Raw genomic sequence first — 24,244 nt, 5'->3', positions numbered from 1 at the left:
TCCTCCCTAAACAGAGCTATGATATCATATTAAGTGCCCGTTTGAGAAATCTTAAAATAAGTAACTTATGACTTAAAATGATTAAGTGCGAAATAAGTGATAAGTTGATAAATACTTATAAGTTCTATAAGTGTTTGGATAAATTTATTTATAAGTCAGAATTTTTTTTACTTAAATGAATTAAAACAAATAATTATTAAATATAATTATCTTAGTTCATGAATCTTAAATTAGAAAATATTTAAAAATTTATATTTTAAAATCAAAACTTTAGAAAAAAGTGAAAAAAAAGTACGTCATTGCCAACTTTCAACTTATCAGCTTATAAGTTGTAAATTCAGTTTATAAGTTAGGTCGACAAACACACGTCGATAAGCTGTTAAGGGCTTATAAGCCATAAGTGGCTTATAAGTAGCGTGCCAAACATGCCCTAAGTAACCAATCACACTAGAATCTTAAGGTCGTAGAAAAACACTGAAACAAGATTTTATACTTTTTAATGATGTTGATAATTATTTTATTTTTTCGGTGTATTTTGGAATTGAAAAAAATGATTTGAATGAAAACAATACATTCTTTTGTTTTGAAGTAATTATTTTGTGAATTAAAACTCAGAATGAATTCGAAATCGAAAATAAACACGTATGCGTAGAGACCGGAAACATGGGGGTGTTTAATTTAGAAAACACCCCGCACGACGCCAGCAACTCTTTATATATTTTATATCTATCTGTGTTCATTTTCACTTTCACAGCAAAAAATAAGAAAGCAAATCAACAAAGGAGACGACGACTTTAGAGTTGCTGCTGCTGCTGTAAACATGAGCAATGACTAGTGGGTTCAATTCAATTCTCTCCCTCAGATTTATCTACTCCCCACCTTTTTATTAAATTAACTGTTTGTGTTATTATTTACTGGGCAGTGATTATCTGTTCAAGCTTCTCTTAATCGGAGACTCCTCTGTCGGCAAGTCCTGTCTTCTCCTCAGATTTGCTGTATGTCTTTTTCTTTTTATCCTTTTTCTTTTTCCTTTTTTTAAAAAATATGCTTTATATATAGTTCATTTTATTGTATTTTTATTGTAAACTGGACTTGTTTGATTTCAGGATGATTCTTATGTTGACAGTTACATTAGCACCATTGGAGTTGATTTTGTCAGTCTCCTTTTTCACACTTTATTTTTTTTCATTTGTTTTGTGCTATATTTGGGGATGTTTGTGCTTTGTTTTTCAATTTTATTTACCTAAATTTTCGGGTGTTTGGTTCAGAAAATTAGGACAGTGGAGCAGGATGGGAAGACCATTAAGCTTCAAATTGTGAGTGCTTTACTTATATCTGTTCTCATATATTAGTATCATAGAGCTCTTATTGTGTACCCAGTATGCCTTTTTAGTTGCCGGTGTTCGAAAAATTGAAGTTGGAGTATGTGTTTAATGTCCTCCCAGCTTTAATTTGCGGATATGCTGGTTTTGGTTGTTACACAGTCATCTACTTTAAAATAATATCATTACGCCTCTTTTTTGTTCTCATTGAAGAATTTATGTTAGTTATATGTAATAGTTTGACCTACAATTTTTGATATAATATTTCCATTCCAGTGGGATACTGCTGGCCAGGAGCGATTTCGGACTATAACCAGCAGCTACTACCGAGGAGCACATGGGATCATCGTTAGTTTCTTTTCTTTTCTTATCTAAATGCAAAAGTATCTGTACATTGTATGGTATTCAACTCATATTTAGTGTCAGTAATATGAGAAGAAAGACCATACATGTTCCCTGAGCATTTTTCATACAATCCTGTTCCCTGTGCCAAATTGCCAATATGCATGCTTGTACCGACCCAGAACGCTGCTAGTTTCTTTTTTCTTGGATGATATTGTTTTTGAGTACTCGCCTCAATCTGATTGTTACTGATTACTCAGAATAATGGCAACTACCAGATTTAGTTTTTATAGTCGTATGATGTACTTTTGCATGCTGCAATATTTATAAAGTGATGATATGTCATTGTTGTGCTACCTACATTTTAAGAAGTTGGTGAAACAATGATGTTAATGTGTTAAGGCACTTGTTTGGGTAAAGGGTGCAACTGATGCATGTATTGTTTGAGCAGCTTATCTGCATTGTGTTATATTCATGTGTCCACATACTACATTATTCAGTTTTCAGACAGTTCTGCTTCTCATTAGTGTTGACGTGGAGTTTTAAGATCCAGTTTCTTCACACATATTTGATGCATATCAGGAAGAGACATTATCTAAAACTAACAATAGAAAAGTAAACCGACATGCGTTAAAGATAGTTACAGTGGATAATCATGTGAAAACTGCATCTTGTGGTAGATTCACGTTGTTCGGTAATTAATTACCTTTATTTGCAACACCAGCAACATGGAAGCAGTTCATAGGTCATCCGTTATCCTTTTAAGTTGTAATGATTTGTAGAATTCTAACTAATACTCCTAACGTTATGGCCCTTGCAACAGATTGTCTACGATGTTACTGACATGGAAAGCTTCAATAATGTCAAGCAATGGCTTAGTGAAATTGACAGATATGCAAATGACAGTGTATGCAAGCTTTTGGTTGGAAACAAATGTGATTTGGTTGAGAACAAGGTTGTCGATACACAAACGGCAAAGGTAGATGATGCTACATACTCAATTGACCCTTTACTTAATTGTATATCAAGATATATCATGCGTGTCAAATAACTCCAAAAATTTTATCTGTAAGCATGCAAATTCTGAGTATGTTACTTTCCACTTGAGGTCTCTGAAGCTCATGTTCTGCAGCAGAGGTTATTACTTGTGTATGTCAATTATAGGTGTTGGCTTGCAAATTAAGAACTTTCTGTTTTGGGTTGTCCCAAAATAATGACCCTCTTTCAAAATTAATGTACCTGAGTGCAGTCCATTTCTGCAGGGTTTATATTGACTAGTGACATGTTAATACAATAAAACCACTTTTTCATCAAACTTTTACTTGCAAAAGTCGAAACTGGCCAACTTCTTGGCAAAAAAAGTAGTTTGAGATAAGGGGTAAACGCATAGAGGTCTGCCCGTATATGTGAACTTTTGTAAATATAGTCTGGGTGTTTGCATTTGTCTCCACTCTCCACAGTAATACTGAGCATAAAACAGGGTATAATATAGTAGCAAAATAAATAGGATACAAATATTTTGCAGAAAGCGAATATATGTATATTGCCACCCTTGTTATAATATTGTACAGAAACGTGTATGAAAAACATGTGAACCATCTAAAAACAATTACATGTCTCCTACTTGTTATGGACTAGTCTTACATTTATTATGAATCTTAAATTTTTGTAGGCATTTGCTGATGAGCTCGGAATCCCTTTTATTGAGACCAGTGCAAAAGACTCCATCAATGTTGAGCAAGCCTTTTTGACCATGACTGGCGAGATAAAGAAAAAGTAAGATACCTATAATACTGTGTGAATTTCTGTTTCGGATGCGTGATCTGTAAGAATTGCTGATTATCAGCAGTTAAAATTTAGAAGACTTCTTGTCCCTTAATTTTGTGAGCTAACACTTGAATTTGTGAAATTTATTTTGTTGTCTTGTCTGGAAATTTAAATGCAGGATGGGTAGTCAACCTGCTGCTAGTAGAAAGACATCAAACACTGTTCAGATCAAGGGGCAGCCAATCGAGCAAAAGGGCAACTGTTGTGGCTGAAATCGTACTTGTATTCAGGTCTCTTTTTAGAAGAAAAGGATGTTTGCACAAATTATTAACAGAAGACTGAATTTTCATATGGCACTCTAAAAACAGTTGTAGACTTGTGGCTATATTTTCGTTATGAGTAAATTTTTTATTTTTCTTCGAAATGATCATCTGCAAGAATTTTATTATCCACACATTTTGTTATGGAGTCATCTCTGATGCTCATGCCTACACTGATAAACAAACCCCGAGTGTTTTGTTATCAAGCCATGGATAGTTGATGAGCCAGGACTTAACTTCGGTCTATTGTGATTGATATATGCTTTGGTTTGTGCTAACTATTGATGTATGGTTTTGGCCAAGCAATTGTTTGGCAGTGGGACAAGTTTAGTAAAGAAAAATTACACCACAAACACCAAGCAGATTCCAAGCACAATAGTAATGCAGAGTCTTCTCCAAAAAACAGAGAATTCTGGCTTTCATCAATTATTTCTTAGCAATCTTAGACTGTGATTTTAATTGTCGTTCATCTGGAAATTTGTACCAGCTCGTGGGCACTAACAATTGTTTTCCCTCCCATTTGTTTAAACTTTCCTTTTTGGATATGCCTTTCAATTATTTATATTTCAAAATTTTCTAAAAATAGTAAATTTTTTATAATTTTTAAAATAACTACATCCACTATTTTTTTCTACTATATTCAATTTATATATATATATATATATATATAATATTAATGGTTTCACTACTTTACTCATTTTTTTTTAACTTTTTCCCACTACTTTTCAACATTGGATATCCTTAGTATCCTTGGGAAATTTAATCTTCAAAGTCCAAATAACATAGACTTCTAGTATTTACACTAAACTGACTTTAATAAAGTTTTATGCTTGATATAGTTTCGTTTTACAAAATTACAATATTAATTAGGATGCTTTGTCGTTTGTGTTGCTTCTCTATCAACTTGTCATCTAATAGTCCAAAGATAAGAGCATAGTCCACCTCCGTGCAATTTTAATATAACTTGTTTTTTTACGATGCTGGCTTTGGGCAGAGCATCTTTGTAAAATCTATGCTAGTCACAAGAATATAAGATTATTAAAGTCGTGTATGTTTGCTTTCAAAATCTTATTGACAGCTTTTATAAGAGGTAATGTCTAAGTTAAAAATAATTATAATTACTGTTATAATTTGAAATTCTGATAATAAACTTATTTTATAATCAAATATTTTTAAATTTAATGAATTTTTGTCTCTCTTTCTTAAATTTCCTTTAAAACAAATCAATATTATTTTATTTATAATTATTTAATGATATACTAAAAATAACTCTAACTATCTTTAATTTTAAATATAGAATCAAATATCCATTTAATTATAAGATCAAGTATAATTATGTATTGAAGTATTTTTTTTTAAATTTTAATCCTATATTAACCCACAATAACCGATTATAATATGCATGAGACTTGCTATTAATATTTTCTAGAAAACAAATACACCTGTCCTCAACCCAACTAGTTAACTTCAGTTCAATCTTTTGCCCTCTAATTAATCGACATATATTCAAAATTGTACCTATTAAAAATATGAGGTTTTTGAGCCGTGCCTGCTCTGTCATATGTGATTATTTTTCTTAGCACTTGTCTTCTTATGCTCAAAAGATGGAATCATTTCGCCTTCCTGAAATATACTGTATAATATAAACCCTCATTTCCCCCCAATTTTTTACATAAAAATTTAGAAACGTAGCTTAAAAAAATAGAAATTAATAATAAAAAAAATGAATAAAATAATGAGATAAATTAATATTTAATATAAAAATTGATATATAGCGGAGTAAAAGAGTGAATATGATTCATCTTTATATTATAAAATTTCACTATTTAAAAGAAAATTAAAATAAAAAAAATGAGACGGACATTTCAGAAAAAAAGGGGAAAAAAGAGAGGGACCGTTAAGGCTGGCATGGGACAGAGCCTGTTTGTATATCTGTATGTGTCTGTCATTTGTGTTTGTTTTATTGTTCAACTTGGCTTCTCCTATTATGCAGAGACACGTGCACCTTGATCTAGATGGTGCAGTTGTTGTAGACGGGGTTGTAAGTTGCCTTATAATTACATGAACTAGTTAATCTCACTTCATACTCACCTTCATCCAAGCAACTTTTTGCTAAGAAGGCACTATCATTTGTCCATGGAGATCTCAAAACATGTAGTTATAACTTGGGGATTTCTCCGTCCTCACTATACTTACCCTGCTTCCAATACTACCTATATACCTGACCCTTCTTATCCTTCATCTCCATCTACTTGTGATGTGTTCTTGAGCTTTTACGGAAAGCACACTCGCAACAATTTCACTTCAGATCTTTACTCTGCTTCAGATCAAGCGAGATCTCTATCTTCCGGAGATGATGATCCTGCTTTACACCAGGGACAAGAAATTTCATCTGGACTACTTAATGCAATTAAACACTCAAAAATTTCAATCTTTGTTCTCTCAGAGAATATGCTTCTTCGCCGTGGCGCCTTAATGAGCTCGCCGAGATCCTTAGTTGCAAGTCAACAAAAGTACATGTTGTTCCTGTTTTTAACTACGTTGATCCATCAGATTTGCAGATCTGGGAAAGCTCTTGATGGCCATAAAAAGCTTTATTTCTTTGATTCGATGGTCAAGTGAAAATCAACTCTCTCTGAAATTGCTGAGCTTTCGGGATTCCATCTAAGAGAAGAAGCAAATGAGTACGTCCCCTTTATTTTAATTTTTGATGTAGTAAATTTTGTTGTCCATGAGTTACTAATGTCATGACAATCTAACTACTCAAGAATTTGTATAGAATTAGGATTTGATTATTTCATTAGGTAATTAGATAATTAAGCATTTTACTGGAGATTAAGAACCTGAAGCTCTCTCCATGCTGGATTTTTTTTCTTTATCCGACAAAAAAACTAATAGAACCAAAATTCTGTGTTAATGATTAAAAACAGGAATGAATCGGACACCATTCAAGAAATTGTGGGAGATGTGGCAACACGGGACTCTGCAACAGTGTCGCACCTTGAAAAGTATTTGTTTGGGATAGATTCTGCTGTTGAAAAGATATATCAAAAAACTGAGCATGGAGTCAAATGATGTACGTGCCATTGGTATATGTGGGATGAGTGGAATTGGGAAAACTACAATTGCTAAAGCTTTCTACAACAAATATTTCAACAAATTTGATATTAGTTGCTTTAATGAATACGTAAACAGTATTCACAAGAAGGTAGTCCTTTATTTCCTTTACTCAAGCAACTCTTGATCGAGGTTCTTGGAAAGAAGGATTGCAAAGTTGCTGATGTCAAAAGAAGAATAAAATAAATGAAACAAATTCTTCATTCTAAGAAAGCTTTCATCATTGGATGACTTGGACCAATCAAACTATTCAGAATTGCTAGACCTTGGCGACTTATTATTAGCTGGAAGTAGAATTATTATTACAACAAGAGATGCAAACTTGCTAAACAAATTAAAAGTGGATATTTCAATTGGACTACTTGATGCAATTAAACATTTAAAGATTTCTGTCGTTCTCGCAGAAAATATACTTGGTCGTCACGGCGGTGCCTTAATGAGCTCATAGAGATCCTTAGTTGCAAGAGAACCAAAATTCATGTTGTTTCAGTATTTTACTATGTTTATTAGATGCAGATTTGGGAAAGCTCCTGATGGCCATAAAAAGCGTCGTTTCGTTGATATGACTGTCAAGTGGAAATCAGCTCTCTCTGAAATTGCTAAACTTTCTGGACACCATCTCAGGGAAGCACAGGGAAGAAGCAAATGAGTAAGTCCCTTTATTTTAATTTTGAAATAGTATTATTTGTTGTCCACGAGTTACTGATGTCATTATGATCGAACTACTCAAGAAATTTTATAGAATTAGGATTTGTTTATTTACATTAGGTAAATACTAAATGGATAATAAATCATTTTCTGGAGATTAAGAACCTGAAGCTCTCTACATACTGAATTTTTTCTCCTTATCATTAAAAAAAACTAATAGAACCAAAATTCCGTGTTATGATTAAAAACAGGAATGAATCGAACACCATTCAAGAAAGTGTGGGGAATGTGATAAAACAGGGCTCTACAACAATATCACACTTTGAAAAGTATCTATTGGGGATGGATTCTGCTGTTAAAGAGATATATCAAAACTGACCCTGGTGTCTAAATGATGTACGTTACGTGCCTTTGGTATATGTGGGATGGGTAATTGGGAAAACTAGAATTGCTAAAGCTTTCTACAACGAATATTTCAAAAAAATTTGATATTAGCTGCTTTAATAAAAACGTTAAACGGTATTTACAAGGAGGTAGTCCATTATTTCCTTTACTCAGGCAACTCTTGGTTGAGCTTCTTGAAGAGAAGGATTGTAAGGTTACTGATGTTGAAAGAAGAATAAGAATATTGAAACAAATTATTCAGTCTAAGAAAGCTCTTGTCATTTTGGGTGACTTGGACCAATTAAACTATTTAGAATTGCTAGCAAACCTAGGCACTTGTTTTCAGCTGGAAGTAGAATTATTATATGTCAGAAGTATATGTATTGTATACATTGTAAAGACATTAGGATATACTGATTTATTGGAGCTCTATGCCTCTAGAAAACCAGTGCCACCTGAAAAATTCAGGGAGCTCTCCCCCTAAGATTTGTAACTTATGCTTGGATTCTTCCATCAGCTCTCAAGGTGTTGGGTTCTTCTATCTGCTCTCAAGGTGTTGGGTTCTTCCATCAGCTCTCAAGGTGTCGGGTTCGTCATTATTTCCGGGTCTTTTCGTTGCATTCCGGATGCAAATACATGCAAATCGAACATTGACGACATGTATTCAAATCTTGTGATTTCTTTCCGGATGAGGCTGTTCATGTATTCAAATCAATAATGTTAACTGTTTGATGAATTTCTCATCAGAAAAATTTGAGATTAGTTGTTTGAAAATCAATACTCTATATAAATAGAGTTAATCTTGATGTTCAGGTCCCTTTTTGCTGTATCTTTTCAAATTTTTATGTTGTATTTGAATTTGTTAGGAGAGATGATGAATTTGGTTAATCTAAATTTATCTTATGGAAATTATCTTTTATAGTCTTTCTAATAGCACATGGAATCTGAAGTTTCTTTACCTCTCTTCTTTAAAGATGTCAAGTATCAGTGAAGAGGGCCAGAGTTTTACTTCAACCAGGCCATTGAGTCTTTCTGGCCTCTGCAACCTACAATATCTTAAGTTGAACAACTGCACTAGTCTTGGATCCTCCTCTCCAAAACTTCCTATAAATCTAAAAAAGGTGGAGGTACATAACCATGCTTCACTAGAACAGCTATCAGATTTATCGAGCTTGAAACAATTGAACAAGCTGCAAGACCTACAAGATATGTCAATCTTGAAGGAATTGCAAACTTTGAGTTTTTTTCTGATTGCAGCGATCTGAAATGAGTTACTTAAACAAAGTTGCTTCCAGGTTTGTTGGTGTTTGTGTCTCTCCCAGATCAATAACAGACAATAATACTTGTACACGTCCTTCAGCATATACTGTTTTCTATGACACAGGTACAACCACAGAACTTGGTCTGTAGAAGGATATTCCTCCAATCTTAGGAGATAGCTTCTTAGATGTAGCAATTTGGTCTGTTTATAAATACAGAAACCCTAATCCCTTTTGTTACTAATGAAAATGAGGGTACTAAAAAGGACAATGCCTACTATACGGGTGAAGCAGTGGACTCGAGGATAGAATGCAAAACAGGAATCTCAGTGACAAGTGGAGATAGAAGTATGATTTCTGTGGAGCTCGTGCTAATACAAGTACCACTCTCCTCTCCCTAACAAGGCCGCTTCTTGTAAAGTATATATCTTGAAACTGAAAGATGTTGTTAACATGCACAAAGTTAGGACATTCAGATTTATGTCCATACATACATCTATGAATTGATCATAAACTTCCACTGCTCTACTAAATTTTGTTTAGAAATGGACTTCTTTTAGACTATCACTATACACAACTTACTTATTGGCAACTTATTTTTTCTTTTTCTTATGAAAGTCGTTTCGTATGAACTTTAATTTATATATTTTAATCTAGTATAACTCATAAATTTCAAATGAACGATAAATAAATTTACAATATGTCAGAAAAATGTGGAAAAGGGACAGGAAATTTCATCTGGACTACTTGATGCAATTAAACATTCCAAGATTTTCATCGTTGTTGTCTCGGAGAACTATGCTCATTCGCCATGGTGCCTTAATGAGCTCGTACAGATCCTTAGTTGCAAGACAACAGAAGTTCATGTTGTTCCTGTATTTTACAATGTTGATCCATCAGATGTTCGGCACCAAAAAGGCAGTTTCGGGAAAGCTATTGATTGCCATAAAAAGCGTTATTCTGTTGATATGATTGAGAAGTGGAAATCAGCTCTTTCTCAAATTGCGGCGCTATCAGGTCACCATCTCAGAAAAGAAGCAAATGAGTATGTCTCTTCATTTTAATTTTTGATTTAGTATATTTTGTTGTCGACGTGTTACTATTGCCATTACAATTTAACTACCTAAGAAATTTTATCGATAATTAGGATTTGATTATTTCATTAGGTAAATAGATTTTTTTTTTGTGGAGACTTAGAAACTGAAGCTCTCTGGATTTTTTTTCTAATCCTAAGAAACAAATCTGATAGAATCAAAATTCCGTGTTAATGATTAAAAACAGGAATGAATCAGACACCATTCAAGAAATTGTGGGAAATGTGGCAACACGAACCTCTACAACAGTATCACCCCTTGAAAAGTATCTGTTTGGGATAGATTCTGCTGTTGAAGAGATATATCAAAACCTGAGCATGGAGTCCAATGATGTACGTGCCATTGATATATGTGGGATGGGTGGAATTGGAAAAACTACAATTGCTAAAGCTTTCTACAACAAATATTTCAATCAATTTGATATTAGCTGCTTTAATGGAAATGTTAAACAGAATTCACAAGGAGGTAGCCATCTATTTCCTTTACTCGAGCAACTCTTGGATGACCTTCTGAGAAAAAAGGACTGCAAGGTTGCTGATGTTGAAAGTAGAATAAGAAAATTGAAACAAATTCTTCATTCTAAGAAGGCTCTCATCATTATGGATGATTTGGACCAATCGAACTATTCTGAATTGCTAACAAGCATTGGCATCTTGTTTTCTGCTGGAAGTAGAATTATTATTACAACAAGAGATGCAAACCTGCTACATAAAATAAAAATGGAAATATCAGAAGTTGATATATACATGGTGAAGACATTAAAAAAAATTGATTCATTAGAGCTCTTTAGCTATCATGCCTTCAGAAAACCAGTGCCACCGGAAAATTTCAGGGAACTCTCCCTTAAATTTGTAACTTATGCTGGGGGTCTTCCACTGGCACTTAAGGTTTTGGGTTCATCTTTGCTCGGCAGGACTTATGAGTTTTGGACAGCTAAACTTGAAAAAGTTAAAGAAATCCCAGAAAATGATATACAAAAAGTCCTTAAATTGAGCTACGATGAATTAGATGATGAGACAGAGAAGGCAATCTTCATTGATATTGCATTCTTCTTTGTTGGAAAGGCCAAAGATGAGGCTGTCCATGTATTCAAATCTTGTGATTTCTTTCCGGATGTTGGAATACCAATTCTAGTGGACAGATGTCTGCTAACAATTGATACAAATAATAAACTTGAGATGCATAATCTTATCCAGGACATGGGAAGGAAACTTGGAAAGAGCACACACTTGTTTTTGCGAGGAAATGCATGGAAGGATTTGCAAAATCGGGAGGTAATTAAAATGTAAACACTAGTGTAGTTAGTCTCTATTATCACTTGCAATTTGCAATAGCACTAGTGGCACCGCGTTAGCGTTTATTGCAGAACTTGTATATTGTCTTCCTAATATATTTTTTCTCCATTGATACAATTAGGGAAGAAATGATATTGAAGGTCTCATATTAGATTTAACGACTTCTATACATGAACAAATGACTACCTTCTTGTTTGAAAGAATGTCCAATTTGCGGTTACTTCAAATAATCGGTACACCTGATATTAAAGGAAATTTCAAAAATTTATTTCCTAATTTAAGGTGCATTAGATGGCATTCTTGTCCGTGGATGCATATAACACCTACATTTCGTCCACATAACCTCATCTCTCTTGATATGCCTTCAAGCAAATTCGAGATTTTGTGGAAGGGGCCAATGGTATATTTTCTATCTAGTAACCAATATTTACATAATTATGTTAAAAACTGAACAATCTTGTTTTATGAAAATAGATTATTAACATAGGGGTACACTAGATATATTTTGAATATTTGCTGACTTGATTGTTTGAAACAGCCTATCAAACAGTTAAATAATTTGAGTTGTTTGGATCTGAGGAAATGCTATGGATTAAAACGACTACCAGAGCAGTTGGGTGATATGAAGGCCTTAAAGAAGATTGATGCAAGTTCTACCTCAATTGAGAAACTTCCAGATTCAGTTACTCACCTCATGGAATTGGTTGAGTTGAACCTGGAAGACTGTAAAAAGCTTAGCGAGCTACCTGAGCAATTTGGTGAGTTGAAAGGCTTAAAGAAGCTTTATGTAGGTAATACTGCAATTGAACAACTTCCAGATTCGTTTGGGGGCCTCATCAATTTGGTTCAACTGAATTTGAAAAACTGTGAAAACCTTAGAAATCTTCCAAATAGCATATGGAAACTTAAGTTGCTTAAAGAACTGCATCTGAGCTACTGTTCAAACCTGGAGCAATTGCCTGAGCAATTGGGAAAGATGCAATGTTTAGAAATGCTGGATGCATGTTACACAGCAATTGAACAAGTACCAGATTCTATTGGACTGCTGAGTAGGTTACGAATGTTATATTTTGAAGATTGCAAGAATCTTAAATTTGTGCCCAAAAGTATCTGGAATCTGACCTCAATTGAAGAGTTACATCTTTACCCAGGGTATGTAGGTACAATCAATTTGCCTGATGCAGTAAAATATATGAAGAAGTTAGAAGATCTGCAGCTGATTTGTAATGTAAGATTATTCCTGCCTATGATTCTATGTTTCTCTTCTTTACAAAGGTTAACTCTTACGGATGAGGGACAGATGCTCTCTTCAGCAAAACCATTTAGCCTTTCTAAGCTTTTCAACCTACAATTTCTTACATTGGATAACTGTACAAGTCTTGGGTCCTCCCTTCCGGAACTTCCTTCAAATCTACATGGGTTAAACATAATTGACCACATTTCACTAGAACAGGTACCTGATTTATCGAGCTTAATAAATTTGAGAGGCTTGTATATATATGGATGCATCAGCCTTCAATCAATCTCGTTTCTTCCTTTTCATCTTCAATCACTTTTAGTTAAAGAATGCACAAGCCTACGGTATTTACCAGATATGTCAATGTTGACGGAACTGGTTACATTGAGTTTTATCAAGTGCAACAATCTGAAATCAATAAGTTTTGAACCGAGTTGCCTTCAGGTTTGTTGCTGTTGGTTATCACAATAACACAATCACACTTGTACAAATCTATTAACACATTAATTGTATGTTACAGGTAGGACACCCCCTCCTTCCATTCAATGCTACTCTGACAAACAGGAAGGTTGCGCAATGGTTCAACTATAAAAGCGGTGGGCATACAGTCTCTTTTGAGATCCCGCCAAGCTATGGATCTAACTCCTCAGGTCTTGCACTCTGGGTTGTGTACACATGCAAAGCCAGTATAGAGGACTTCACATCCATGAGAGCTGTTATTAGGAATGACACGGAGGGTATTACTGAGAACTATTCCATCCTTGTACATACTGTAGTCAGTGAAGCACGATCGAGGGTACAATGCATTACAGGAGAGAAGCTCTCAATGAAAAGTGGAGACAGAATTAAGGTTTCTTTTCAAAGATTTTTGGATTCTAGCATTAAATTTGATCCTTTTGAAGTGAAGGTTAAGATGTGTGGGGTTCATGTGTTGCAAAATGGACAGTCAACTTCAGCTTATTAACTTATCAAAAAGGAAAACAATGCTTTTACAACAAAGTTCCGGGTTGTGTCGGTTTCACAACATAGTCATCGAAGTATAAACAAGATTACATGATGCTCATCGAAATGTAAACAAGATTACATGAAACATTATTCTGAATATGAAGATAATTACTCGTCAAATATTGTTGAAATCATTTTCCTTGTCTCTGTAGCTTTTCTTGAATTTGCAAGTCCATTTGCATATACGGTGACTGGTGAAATGTCAATTTCATAATTGATAATTGAGATGTGAAAGACGCAACATTTTGTCAAATCTTGGTACAACACAATATAGTGCACTTGTTATATTCCATAATGTTTATTTCAATTCACATGTCTTTATGTTTAAATATACATCGAAAGAGACTCCAGTTCTGAGAAAGCAGTTAAGCATGAATGAGAACTAGTGTTCGAAAGCTCACCTCTTAACGGTGGAATATGAAAATTGTGCTAATTTCAGTCACCGGGTGTTTGCTTGGGTGCAGTAAATGAGTAGTATGCATTAAAGTTGCAATGAGAAGGTAGAATTGTTGTAGAAAGTGACTGGCTTGCCTTTGCACCCCTACTTACAACCATTTCCATGGCTATAAGACCTTTAGTTGCAAGAGAACAAAGAATCAAGTTGTTCCTGTTGTATACTATGTTGATCCATCACATCTCTGGCACCAGACTTTATCTAATTGTTTCTAACAATCAAATTAGGGAACAAACAAAATTGAGGGTCTTATCTTAAACTTAAGCATGTCCAACAAGAAAAATTCGACTACCAAGATATTTGAAAAGCTGTCCAATTTGTGGTTACTTGGTATTAAGCAAGGGAAATGCAAGTTGTAGTGCAATTGAACAACTGCATGATTCTTTTAGGTGTGTATTTAATTTGGTCCATCTGAATTTGAGATTCAGAGACTGTATAAAACAAGATACACAAACTAATAAAAGAGTTGGGGGTTCAAAGGAGATCCTTGTTGATTCTGTCACCTCTCATGTTGCATATTTATGTTGATAACGATGGATCTGCAGAGTTTTGGCTTTAGAGAATACTTTCACCAGCTCCATTTTATATTTACAAATGGCCAATAAGGAATGCTGCACTGCACAACGCACATTGATGAATATACGAATCTCACCAGCTCCAGATTTTGTTCTCCTGAACTATACAATGAAGGTCTGTATTTTACAAAGTATATTTCGTGAATCGTGAGGCATCCTAATTTGTATTGATACTGTTTTTCCACACGTGCTCGATTAAAGTGAAAGATCAAAAATCTTGGAAAAGGACCATAAGATAAGTCTCAGAAGCACATGTTGAATGATTGTGCCAAAGTGACTGGAATATCTCTTATTCTCTTGATTGGGTTTAACCTTCAGCCTCTGAGGTATGCCGTGCAGTGCTCAGATGATGACTCTCAGCACGATAATGCTGGGGAGGGAGTAGGCCGTAGGGACACCCTCCCCTCCTTACGAGTTTTCCATCCTTCATATGCATTTAAAGGATTACATTTAAACATTTGTAACAGAAGAAATAACCAAGTTGTAATAAAGATGGATCAACTATAAGACACATCAGATATTACATTATGATATATGTTCTGAACTATATCAGTCTGCACTTAAGAGATGCGGATATCAAACCAAGAAAACCCAACTTGCCAAGAAGTAATTAAAATGTCTCTCTGTTGGCACCTTCTGCACATCTGGCTCAACTCCGGGACTCGTGAGAGCAAATATTTCCTTAAAGGAGTCGCCACTGCGTGATTCGTTGCGTAGACATACAAATTCATTGGCTTATAAATACCATACTTCACTTGGGTTGTTCTCATGCATTCACCAACTCAACATATATAATATAAACTCTAGCTAGCTAGTCTCAATGGATTTTATTCTCTTCCGTTTCTTTGCATTTCTTTCGGTAAGTTTAGGTTCATTACTTGCCAATTTCTATAAAATACGAATCATATTAAGCAACAATATGCACCAGATATGTCCTATAAAAACATAATTTTTAGAAAGAAATATGATGACTAGTGATCTTCATAAACTTTTTTCTATCCGACTTTTTTCATTGAGTTCTCTCGTTATTTATACTGCAGGTAGCATTTGTGGCGAGTCATGCAGCTGTATCTTCAGAAGATTACTGGAGATCAGTTTTGCCAAACACTCCCATGCCTAAATCCATTACTGAGCTTCTTCCATCTCCGGATGGTTAGTAATTATCCCTTGAAATTTCCGTCTGTACATTTATTAATTCGAAATTCGACATTCATATGCGTTAGTTCTGAACTTTACAATTTCCCATATTGGTTTCTTTTGCAGCCAGTGGCACCGGAGACATTTTTGCATGCGGCAACGGTTATGGCAACAAAAAATATTGTGGCTTTGCAGCTGGTCACGTAATTAACAGGATTGCAGGCGACAGTGAATATGGCAACCGTAGATATGAAACCTCTGCACCTAGTGTTACTTTTGACGGAGTCTTCTATTTCTTAGAAAAAGATTTACACAATGGTGTAAACATGGATATACATTTCACCAAATTCACTACTCCAACACCTTTCTTGCCTAGAAAGATCGCCGATTCCATTCCATTCTCGTCCAATAAACTACCAGAAATATTAAGCAAATTTTCCGTAAAACAGAACACTCCGGAATCCAAAATAATGAAGAGAACTATTGACGAATGTGAAGCGCCAGGAAACAAAGGCGAAGAAAAGTACTGTGCAACATCGCTAGAGAATATGATCGATTTCGCTACTTCTAAGTTGGGAAAGAAGGTCACTGCAGTGTCAACAGATGTTGATAAAGAAAGTGGACTGCAGAACTATAAAATTCTTGGATCAAAAAAATTGGGAGAAACAATTGTGGTGTGCCACAAGCAAAACTACGCATATGCTGTGTTTTATTGCCATAGCATAAACAATGTTGAGGCCTATACAGTTTCACTTATCGGAAATGATGGAACAAAAGCTAGAGCAGCTGTGATTTGTCACATGGATACTTCGTCTTGGAACCCTAAACATATGGCGTTCCAGGCCCTTCATGTTAAGCCTGGAAGCACCGTTTCTGTTTGCCATTTCCTTGAAAATGGTAGTGTGGTCTGGGTTCCATAATAACTATCTTATGTGGTTTTCTCATGTTTTTACCTCTCCCATGTTACAAGGAGTGCTGCTAAATGCTTAACATTATCTAGTACTCTGTACTAGGAACACTTGTTGTCTGCATTTAAGGATTGCACTTTTAAGTAGGCTTTGAGTTGTTCAAGTTAAATTCATAATATATTTGGTAAAATCGGCATCTTTTAAAGGATATCAATAGTTGGCATTACAAACACATTTAAAAGCTTAGGTTCGGTTTTGCGTACCGATAGCTTTTTGATATAAGTTTATTACAAAAAATATAACCAAATTTTCTTCCATTCCGGTTATGTGTTTTAATCAAGACGAATAAAAGCAATCCAAAATTAAAATTGAAAAACAAAAAATCGAACTAATTTAAATAACTCAATTCCGGTTATACATTTCAACCGAACCGTTAAAAATTGAATAGAACCGGTCAATAGTATTATATTTGTAAATTTTCAGTTTAGGAGTACGGCAAATATAATGCATACTCCTAAATAGATGATATATGTGGCTGCTGCGTACTATCTTAACATGTTAATAATCCTCCCAAGATTGTGAGTTATTTGAAAATAATTACACGGTCTTCCGCGGAGAGTTTAAATCTGGCCAGTATTTATTCCGAAATTCTCGAGTGACTGATATTAACGATTGAATGTGAAACAATTAGTTTGTTTTTGACACAAGAAACGGCATTTTTAACACAAGAAAGAGCAGGGATAGAATCAATTGTATATCGTGTTTTTAATGGACTAACTTGATCTCCTCTGCCGCAACACTTAGGTTGTGTTCCCGAATCTAGGGTAGAAAAAAAAAGACTAGAAAATAACAAATTTTTCTTTCTCTCCTAATTTTTCCAAAAGTGGGAAGAAGATTTTGGAGATAAAAATAAAGAAAATTTTTTCCCAAATCTGTATCTTTCTTTTCCTTTTTTCATAAAAGTTGTTCGGGAACAAGCTGAAAAAATATATTTTTTACATTTCTTTTCTTTTCTCTCAAAAAAAAGTTTCTGGAACACAGCGTTAGCAGATTTACATTTTATATTTGTCGGTTTCATCATCGAAATCGAGCCGAATATAATCAAATTAAGAATTTTTAAATCGAAACTGAAATCATATTTAAATGAAAAAATCCAATTTTTAATTTTAAAAGACGAATATATATATAATTACAATTCTAATTTTATCCAGAAATCGATCCAAACCTGCATATACTTTCCCCCTGAGGCCAAGATGGAAAAACAATTAAAATAGTTGGGATTTGAAGGGCTACAGATTTTTGCATGGAGACATAAAGAAATACGCGTGTTCATGGTCACATGCTAAAAAAGTGTGATTAATGAGTCGTACAAATTTTATTGGTAGAGATTTTTGTGCATGCAGAGGTTCATCACTATTAACGAGCTTTCCACCAATATTTTGTGGACCCTTCATCAAACACTAACTCTTAGCATGTGCCTAGGGGTGAGCAAAACCGAACCGAAACCGGATAATCAAACCGAACCATGCTAATTCGGTCCTGATTTTTCAGAAATTCGATATATTCGGTCCAGACCGAATAGACCGAAATAAAATTCGGTTCGGTTCGGTTCTTTTCTTTTAAAAAATATTTCGGTCCGGACCGAATAGACCGAATAGACCAAATTATAAATACTATAATTTTATATTATATATATTTTACATACTCCCTCCGTCCTTTTGATTTGTTATCAAAAGGATTGATCACGGAGATTAAGAAATATGTATCAAAATGATTGGTCACGGAGATTAAGAAATATGTATAAAGTGGTGAAAAAAAGAAAGAAAAGTGAGTGAAGTGGTGGGACCCATTGATTTTTAATGTATAAAAGAGAGATAGTGGGATAAAAGTAGTGTGAAAGGGGAGGAAAAGTAGGGAAATGGGGGACCCATTGACTATTTTTGGTAAGTTCTGAAATGTAAAGTAATGAATGGTACATTCCAAAAAAGATTCTGTAAATAAATGAAAAGGACGGAGGGAGTATATCTAAAAAAAAATATAATCATAATCTTTAATTTGTAATTGTATTTATACATTTTTAGTAACCTATATATTATCTTACTGTAATTATATTTTAGATTTTAGATTTTTTAGTTTAAAATTTCATTAAAAAATAATTTTGAAAAAAAATCGGCCTGTTTGGTCTAAATTCGGTTCGGTCCGGTCCATATTATAATTTCGGTCTGGTTCGGTCCAAAAAAAAATGATAATTATTTTTTTCAGTTTATTCGGTTCGGTCCGGTTTTGGACTGAACCAACCGAATGTTCAACTCTACGTGTACTTATAGGCACGGACTAAAAAAATCTAAAAAAAAAATTCCAAACTCAAACATCTGTCATAAGTCTTGACATTGGACTTGGAGACCGAGTTTTGCCACACGAGCATCACAGGGTCAAAAAGCCCGGTACACAAATATTTTTGGGGACCATTCAATTCTGTAATAGTGAGCTCACTTAAATGCAATTTATGGTTCAAAATGTTATTTTTGAAATTAAAGGCCCAAAATGTCAATTTTCAAATTAAAAATCCAAAATGTCATTTTATAACAAAACTTCGTCGATCGTTTTTTTAAACCAAAAACACAATTTCGTGAACCGTTTTGAAAATTAAAGAAGCAAAAACGCTAGATCATAATTCATTTTTCTAGCATTTTTATTAAAATAAATTTAACTAAATAATTAGTAAAACAGATAAAATGTTACATTAAAAAATATTTTAACCTAAAACGCGACACAAAACAAAACAATGTTAACCGTTTTTAAAATAAAAAAAGGTAGATAAAACGCTGAATAATAATAATCTGTTTTGGTGACTTTCTTTATTAAAATAAATTTAACTAAACATTAAGTAAAACAAATAAAATCTTACATTAGAAAATGTTTTATGCTAAAACGCTACACGAAACGCTGTTAACTGTATTTTTAAATAAAAGAAAAGATAGACCAAACGCTGCATTATAATTCGTTTTGCTGTCTTTTTTTACTAAAATAAATATTACTAAATATTTATTTAAACAAATCAAACGTTACATTAAAAAACGTTTTAAGTTAAAACGCTACATTAAACACTATTTAAATGAATTTTAAAAAAAAGATAGATAAAACGCGAAACAAAGAAACGTTTGGATCTGTAAAAACGCTAGGCGAAATTACGTTTTATTTCAAACGTAAAATGAAGTTTCGTTTTGGTCTTTGATTATCAGAAGCTTCTGTTTTTTTTCCTAGCTACTGGATTTTTTTTTTAATTTTTTGCTAAAATAGAGAAAAACACTATGAAATATTGCTAATTACCGAAATTAAAGCATTCAATTAAATTAACAACAACAAAACGCACAAATACATAAAAATGATCAATAAAATTCTCCCAATTCAATACATTTTTTTAGCCAACGTTATTACTAAACAAATCATTTTTTCCCCTTGGGTGCTTGAAAATTTATCGAATTATGGTACCTCGTGGACTTCCTTTTTCCCTTTTTTTTCTTAGCATCTTTGTTATGGATCACGTTTGGAAAGTTAATACCCGTCGGCAAACGAGAATCTCCTTTGCTCGGAATGGGTTCGAAAACACCATTGTAAACTATCGATACATTCTCTAATCTATAGATTTCATCAACCAACGATTCATAGCTCAATTTCAAATGCGCGCAACATGCAATAACATGAGAACATGAAATACGATACATTTGCCATTTCCCACAAGAACACAAATACTCGGGAATCCTAACGGTATGCCTATTACCCCCTTTTGGTCAACTTTTCTAGTGGCTACTTCAAACTACAAAAAATTTTGATCATAAACTTTCACACTATGACCCCTAGCACGCACAATTGACCGACTCAACCTTTTGCTTGCATTATTAGTAAACACTCGACCTTTAGATAAATCGGTTGAAATTTCCATCCTCCTTTCATCGAAATACTCAACCGTCTTCAAAAATAGTGCTCTAACCAATGAACTAATCGGTAGCTTTCTAGCATCAAGGATCGCGGTGTTCCAACTTTCCGCATGTTTGGTGGTCATCATGCCAAAATATTTTCCTCCATCATATGCTAAAGGCCATTTACTTAATGGTTTATCCTCAAACCATTACGCCTTCCTAGGTTCCTCAATCAACAATTTTTCCCATATAAAATCAAACTTCTTCTCTTGCACCTGAGAAGCCAACTCAACTAACCCATTTTTCAATCCATTTCTCCTATGTTCACTAGCAAAATTTATAGCCAAGTGTCTAATGCAGAATCTATGATGGTCAAGGGGCTCGCACCATCCTGTCTGTTGCATAGCAGCAATAATCCCAGCATATCTATCAGAAATGACACAAATCCCATGTATCTTACCTGCCACAAATATCCTCAATCTATCCATGAACCACCCCCAAATAGAAACGTTCTCGGATTCGACAATAGAAAATGCAAGTGGAAGAATATGACTGAAGCCATCTACTGCCACATCGCTCAGTAGTATACTCGGATATGGACCGTATAGGTGAGTTCCATCTATATGCATGACAAGCATACAATGCTCAAATCCATCAATGCATGGTTTGAAAGCCCAGAATAGTCTCTTGAATGTCACTTCCTGTTGCAAATATAGACACAATATACTCGTTAACTACAAAATATTATTATGAAAAAGCATTTAAAAATGTATACGATACTAGTATAAAAAATAGAATACCTCTAATTTCCCACGATATTTCATCTCATCCTCCTTAAAACCCAATCAACCTTGGTCCCACGTTAAAACATTGTAACACTTCCATAAAAAAAAAGGAGTTCTTCATATGATCCTTCCCAAGATCCATGTTCTTGATCCATTGCTAGCGTTTTGGAATCTCTAATCTTCTTTCTTCCCGGTTGGTAACCAAAAATACTTTTCACCGTCGCCATTAACACTTTTTCCTTAACTATGGGATCGACTACAATTTGATCCTTAACTAGTTCAAGAATACCATGAGATGTCAAATTACGATGGTCTTGGGTAACGGTGGTGCACAACCATGTGTGTGGTCATGAAGTTTCCATAATTTGGAATTTCCAAAGTGATTTTCATAACCTAGCTTTTAAACTCCATTCACAACCACTATTCGTATTCTTACAAACCACATTCCAATACACCTCACTTGATCTAATCACCTTAATCACTTGATGATTCTGGATATGAAAATCTCTAACCGTATGCATCAACACTTTTTTTAACAGAAATAATAAAATATGCACATGAACACACTATCTTCAAAATTCACTTAGTTTTATATTAAAATCAAGCATGTCTTGCTACAAATTTCTGGGTTTTTTGTTGATAAAGAACTCAGCTGATTTCTTGAGAGAGTTACAAGATTTTTAGATCTGTTTGTTACAACTTAAAACAAAGCATCCAGTGTTTATTTTATAGAAAAGTAAACACATGTTTTACACAACATGCAATAGCATGTACTAAACCCTACTTTAAGTTAACTAAAACTTTCTATTTCTGGCTTAGTGTATCTTTGCAAATCGTGCATGTATGTGACTTTACTTTGTTAATTAATCTTGACCTTTGATCTTGTACTCTTCAAGCTGCTTTTTATAGACTTTTCAGATCAGTGATTGATTTGTTTGTTGATTGATAATCTTGGATCTTTATCTGGTCTGCATCTTGTACTTGAGGTTTATATCGAGATCTTCAGTTTGATATATAGAGAACTCGACATCTCGATAAGTATAATGGCTTATCGAGATCTCTTATTTCTCTATAGTTGTTTTGACTTATCGAAGTCTCTGAGTTCTCTATAAGAGAATTTGACTTGTCGAGATCTCTGAATTTCTGCATGTAGGAAACACTTGTCGATATCTCTGAAATCTATATAGGCATATTGACTAATCGATATCTCTGTATTCTCTATTGCAGAAATGACTTGTCGATATCTCCAATCTTCATATTTTCATTTGACTTGTCGATATCTCTGCGACTTCTCTATAAGCTATTTTTGACTTGTCGATAAGTCATTCTGGAGTTCTCGAATGACTTCCTAATATGACTTGATCTGTGTCTTGTAGATTTATTGACTTAGAATGTTTTTCTCAAAACAGATTTATTCAACTCCAAGCTTCTTCACAGTGTCTCTGAGGCATGATCTTCATGATCTTCTTCCAGAGTTTATTCTTAGGCTTGAGATTATTTATAAAAAAATACTCCAGTCTAATCTATTGACACTTTTAGATAACCAAGTAACACAATACAAAATACAAACTTAGATTATCATATAACTTACTTAGGACTGTCAATTTGACTTAGTCTTGTTATAGTACATGCATGTCTTGCACAACAATCTCCCCCAATTTGTGAGAAGATTGCTTATCACAAATTCATGCCTGGTAACAAGACTAACCCCAAGATACAATGAACAATAAAACTTTACATAAAAATTGACAGAATTATAACTTTTATACATTGAATGATTTCTTGAGTTTGAAAGATACATTCATCAGACAAATGTCTCATCTCCAGTTTCTTTTCTAATGAGGTCCTTTAACTCTACAAGTACTTCCAGTTCCTCTATGATTGGTGTCCCTCTTAGAGCTTCTACTAGTTTGAGCTTATCATCTAATGGATAATTGTACAAGAAACCAACTCTAATTCTTTAGAATCAGCCAACCTTGATGTTTAGAAATTGTCCATACTTGGTAATTCTGCTCATCCCCTTTGTCTTGAGTTCTTCAGATCTTTGTATATACATTTCTATCTCCTCAATATACTTTCTTTTCCCCTGCTCACTTTCAGCCTTTTCTCTTCCTCTTCTTTCTTCCCTTTCTACCAACCATTCAACCAAAATAGATCTCCATGCCTTAGTTGTAGTATCCTTGTCCTTCAGTAAGCTTATCACCCTTTTGATCTCTGTGGGTGAAAATGTGTCCATTAATTTTCTGCCAAGAAATGTGTAGGATCCATCTTGATAGTAGATTCTTACTTCCCTTAGTGTTACAACCCAAACTCTGACCATTTCTTCAGTTAATTGTTGAAAGTGGTCTTCATCTGAGGTGCAGCATTTTAGAGGTAGAAAATCACTTTGATTGAAACAGTTCCAGATTGCCCTCTCAGTAACTTGCATTTTCTTTGGTTTTCTCCTAATATATTTGTAATGAATTTTGCTTGGTGGCTTAACAGAAGGTAGTTTTGAGATTTTCTTTAGATAGGTTTGGCTTGAGGTGATTGGTATTTTTAGTAAGGTGTTAGCAGTTTGTTTGTACAGAAATTTAGGCTTAGAGGTTTGAGGTGGATTAGTATTTGAGTTTGTTGGCTTAGAAGGTTGAGCTTGGTTGATTTGGATTGGTAGGGATTGCTTTTGTGGTTCTGAG

At 34.1% G+C, this 24,244-nt stretch overlaps 3 protein-coding genes and 1 long non-coding RNA gene across 5 annotated transcripts; all 4 read left to right on the top strand.

Annotated features, from left to right (window-relative positions):
* The first annotated feature begins 654 nt into the window (after positions 1-654).
* Positions 655-3,855, top strand: LOC141668610 (ras-related protein RABD1-like). 2 transcript variants are annotated; one of them, XM_074475563.1, is made up of 8 exons: positions 659-834; positions 923-995; positions 1,107-1,154; positions 1,269-1,316; positions 1,599-1,670; positions 2,488-2,643; positions 3,337-3,440; positions 3,610-3,855. In XM_074475563.1, the coding sequence occupies exons 1-8, from the start codon at positions 821-823 to the stop codon at positions 3,701-3,703; spliced, it is 609 nt and encodes a 202-aa protein (XP_074331664.1). In that variant the 5' UTR covers positions 659-820; the 3' UTR covers positions 3,704-3,855. The 2 variants fall into 2 exon arrangements, with proteins under 2 accessions (XP_074331665.1, XP_074331664.1); XM_074475564.1 differs by lacking the exon at positions 1,107-1,154 and having other exon boundaries at positions 655-834.
* A 1,886-nt stretch (positions 3,856-5,741) lies between these two features.
* LOC141664273 (uncharacterized) lies at positions 5,742-8,824 on the top strand. Its single transcript, XR_012551934.1, has 3 exons — positions 5,742-6,435; positions 6,682-7,517; positions 7,768-8,824. It is a non-coding gene; the product is annotated as an uncharacterized LOC141664273 (long non-coding RNA).
* A 50-nt stretch (positions 8,825-8,874) lies between these two features.
* On the top strand, positions 8,875-14,044 carry LOC141665472 (uncharacterized). Its single transcript, XM_074471455.1, has 9 exons — positions 8,875-9,027; positions 9,158-9,284; positions 9,379-9,539; positions 9,858-10,204; positions 10,441-11,538; positions 11,588-11,624; positions 11,670-11,948; positions 12,069-13,229; positions 13,306-14,044. The coding sequence occupies exons 1-9, from the start codon at positions 8,875-8,877 to the stop codon at positions 13,747-13,749; spliced, it is 3,807 nt and encodes a 1,268-aa protein (XP_074327556.1). The 3' UTR covers positions 13,750-14,044.
* Positions 14,045-15,599: 1,555 nt separating this feature from the next.
* On the top strand, positions 15,600-17,006 carry LOC141668465 (BURP domain-containing protein 6-like). The gene is made up of 3 exons (XM_074475365.1): positions 15,600-15,678; positions 15,860-15,971; positions 16,083-17,006. Exons 1-3 carry the CDS (start codon positions 15,640-15,642, stop codon positions 16,874-16,876), a joined length of 945 nt encoding a protein of 314 aa, XP_074331466.1. The 5' UTR covers positions 15,600-15,639; the 3' UTR covers positions 16,877-17,006.
* Positions 17,007-24,244: the final 7,238 nt, after the last annotated feature.

The sequence above is a fragment of the Apium graveolens genome, chromosome 6, assembly GCF_009905375.1.
Source record: "Apium graveolens cultivar Ventura chromosome 6, ASM990537v1, whole genome shotgun sequence".
Taxonomy (NCBI): Eukaryota; Viridiplantae; Streptophyta; class Magnoliopsida; order Apiales; family Apiaceae; genus Apium; species Apium graveolens.
The sequence above is the reverse complement of the archived record's forward strand: the minus strand, read 5'-3'. Positions and strand labels throughout refer to the sequence as shown.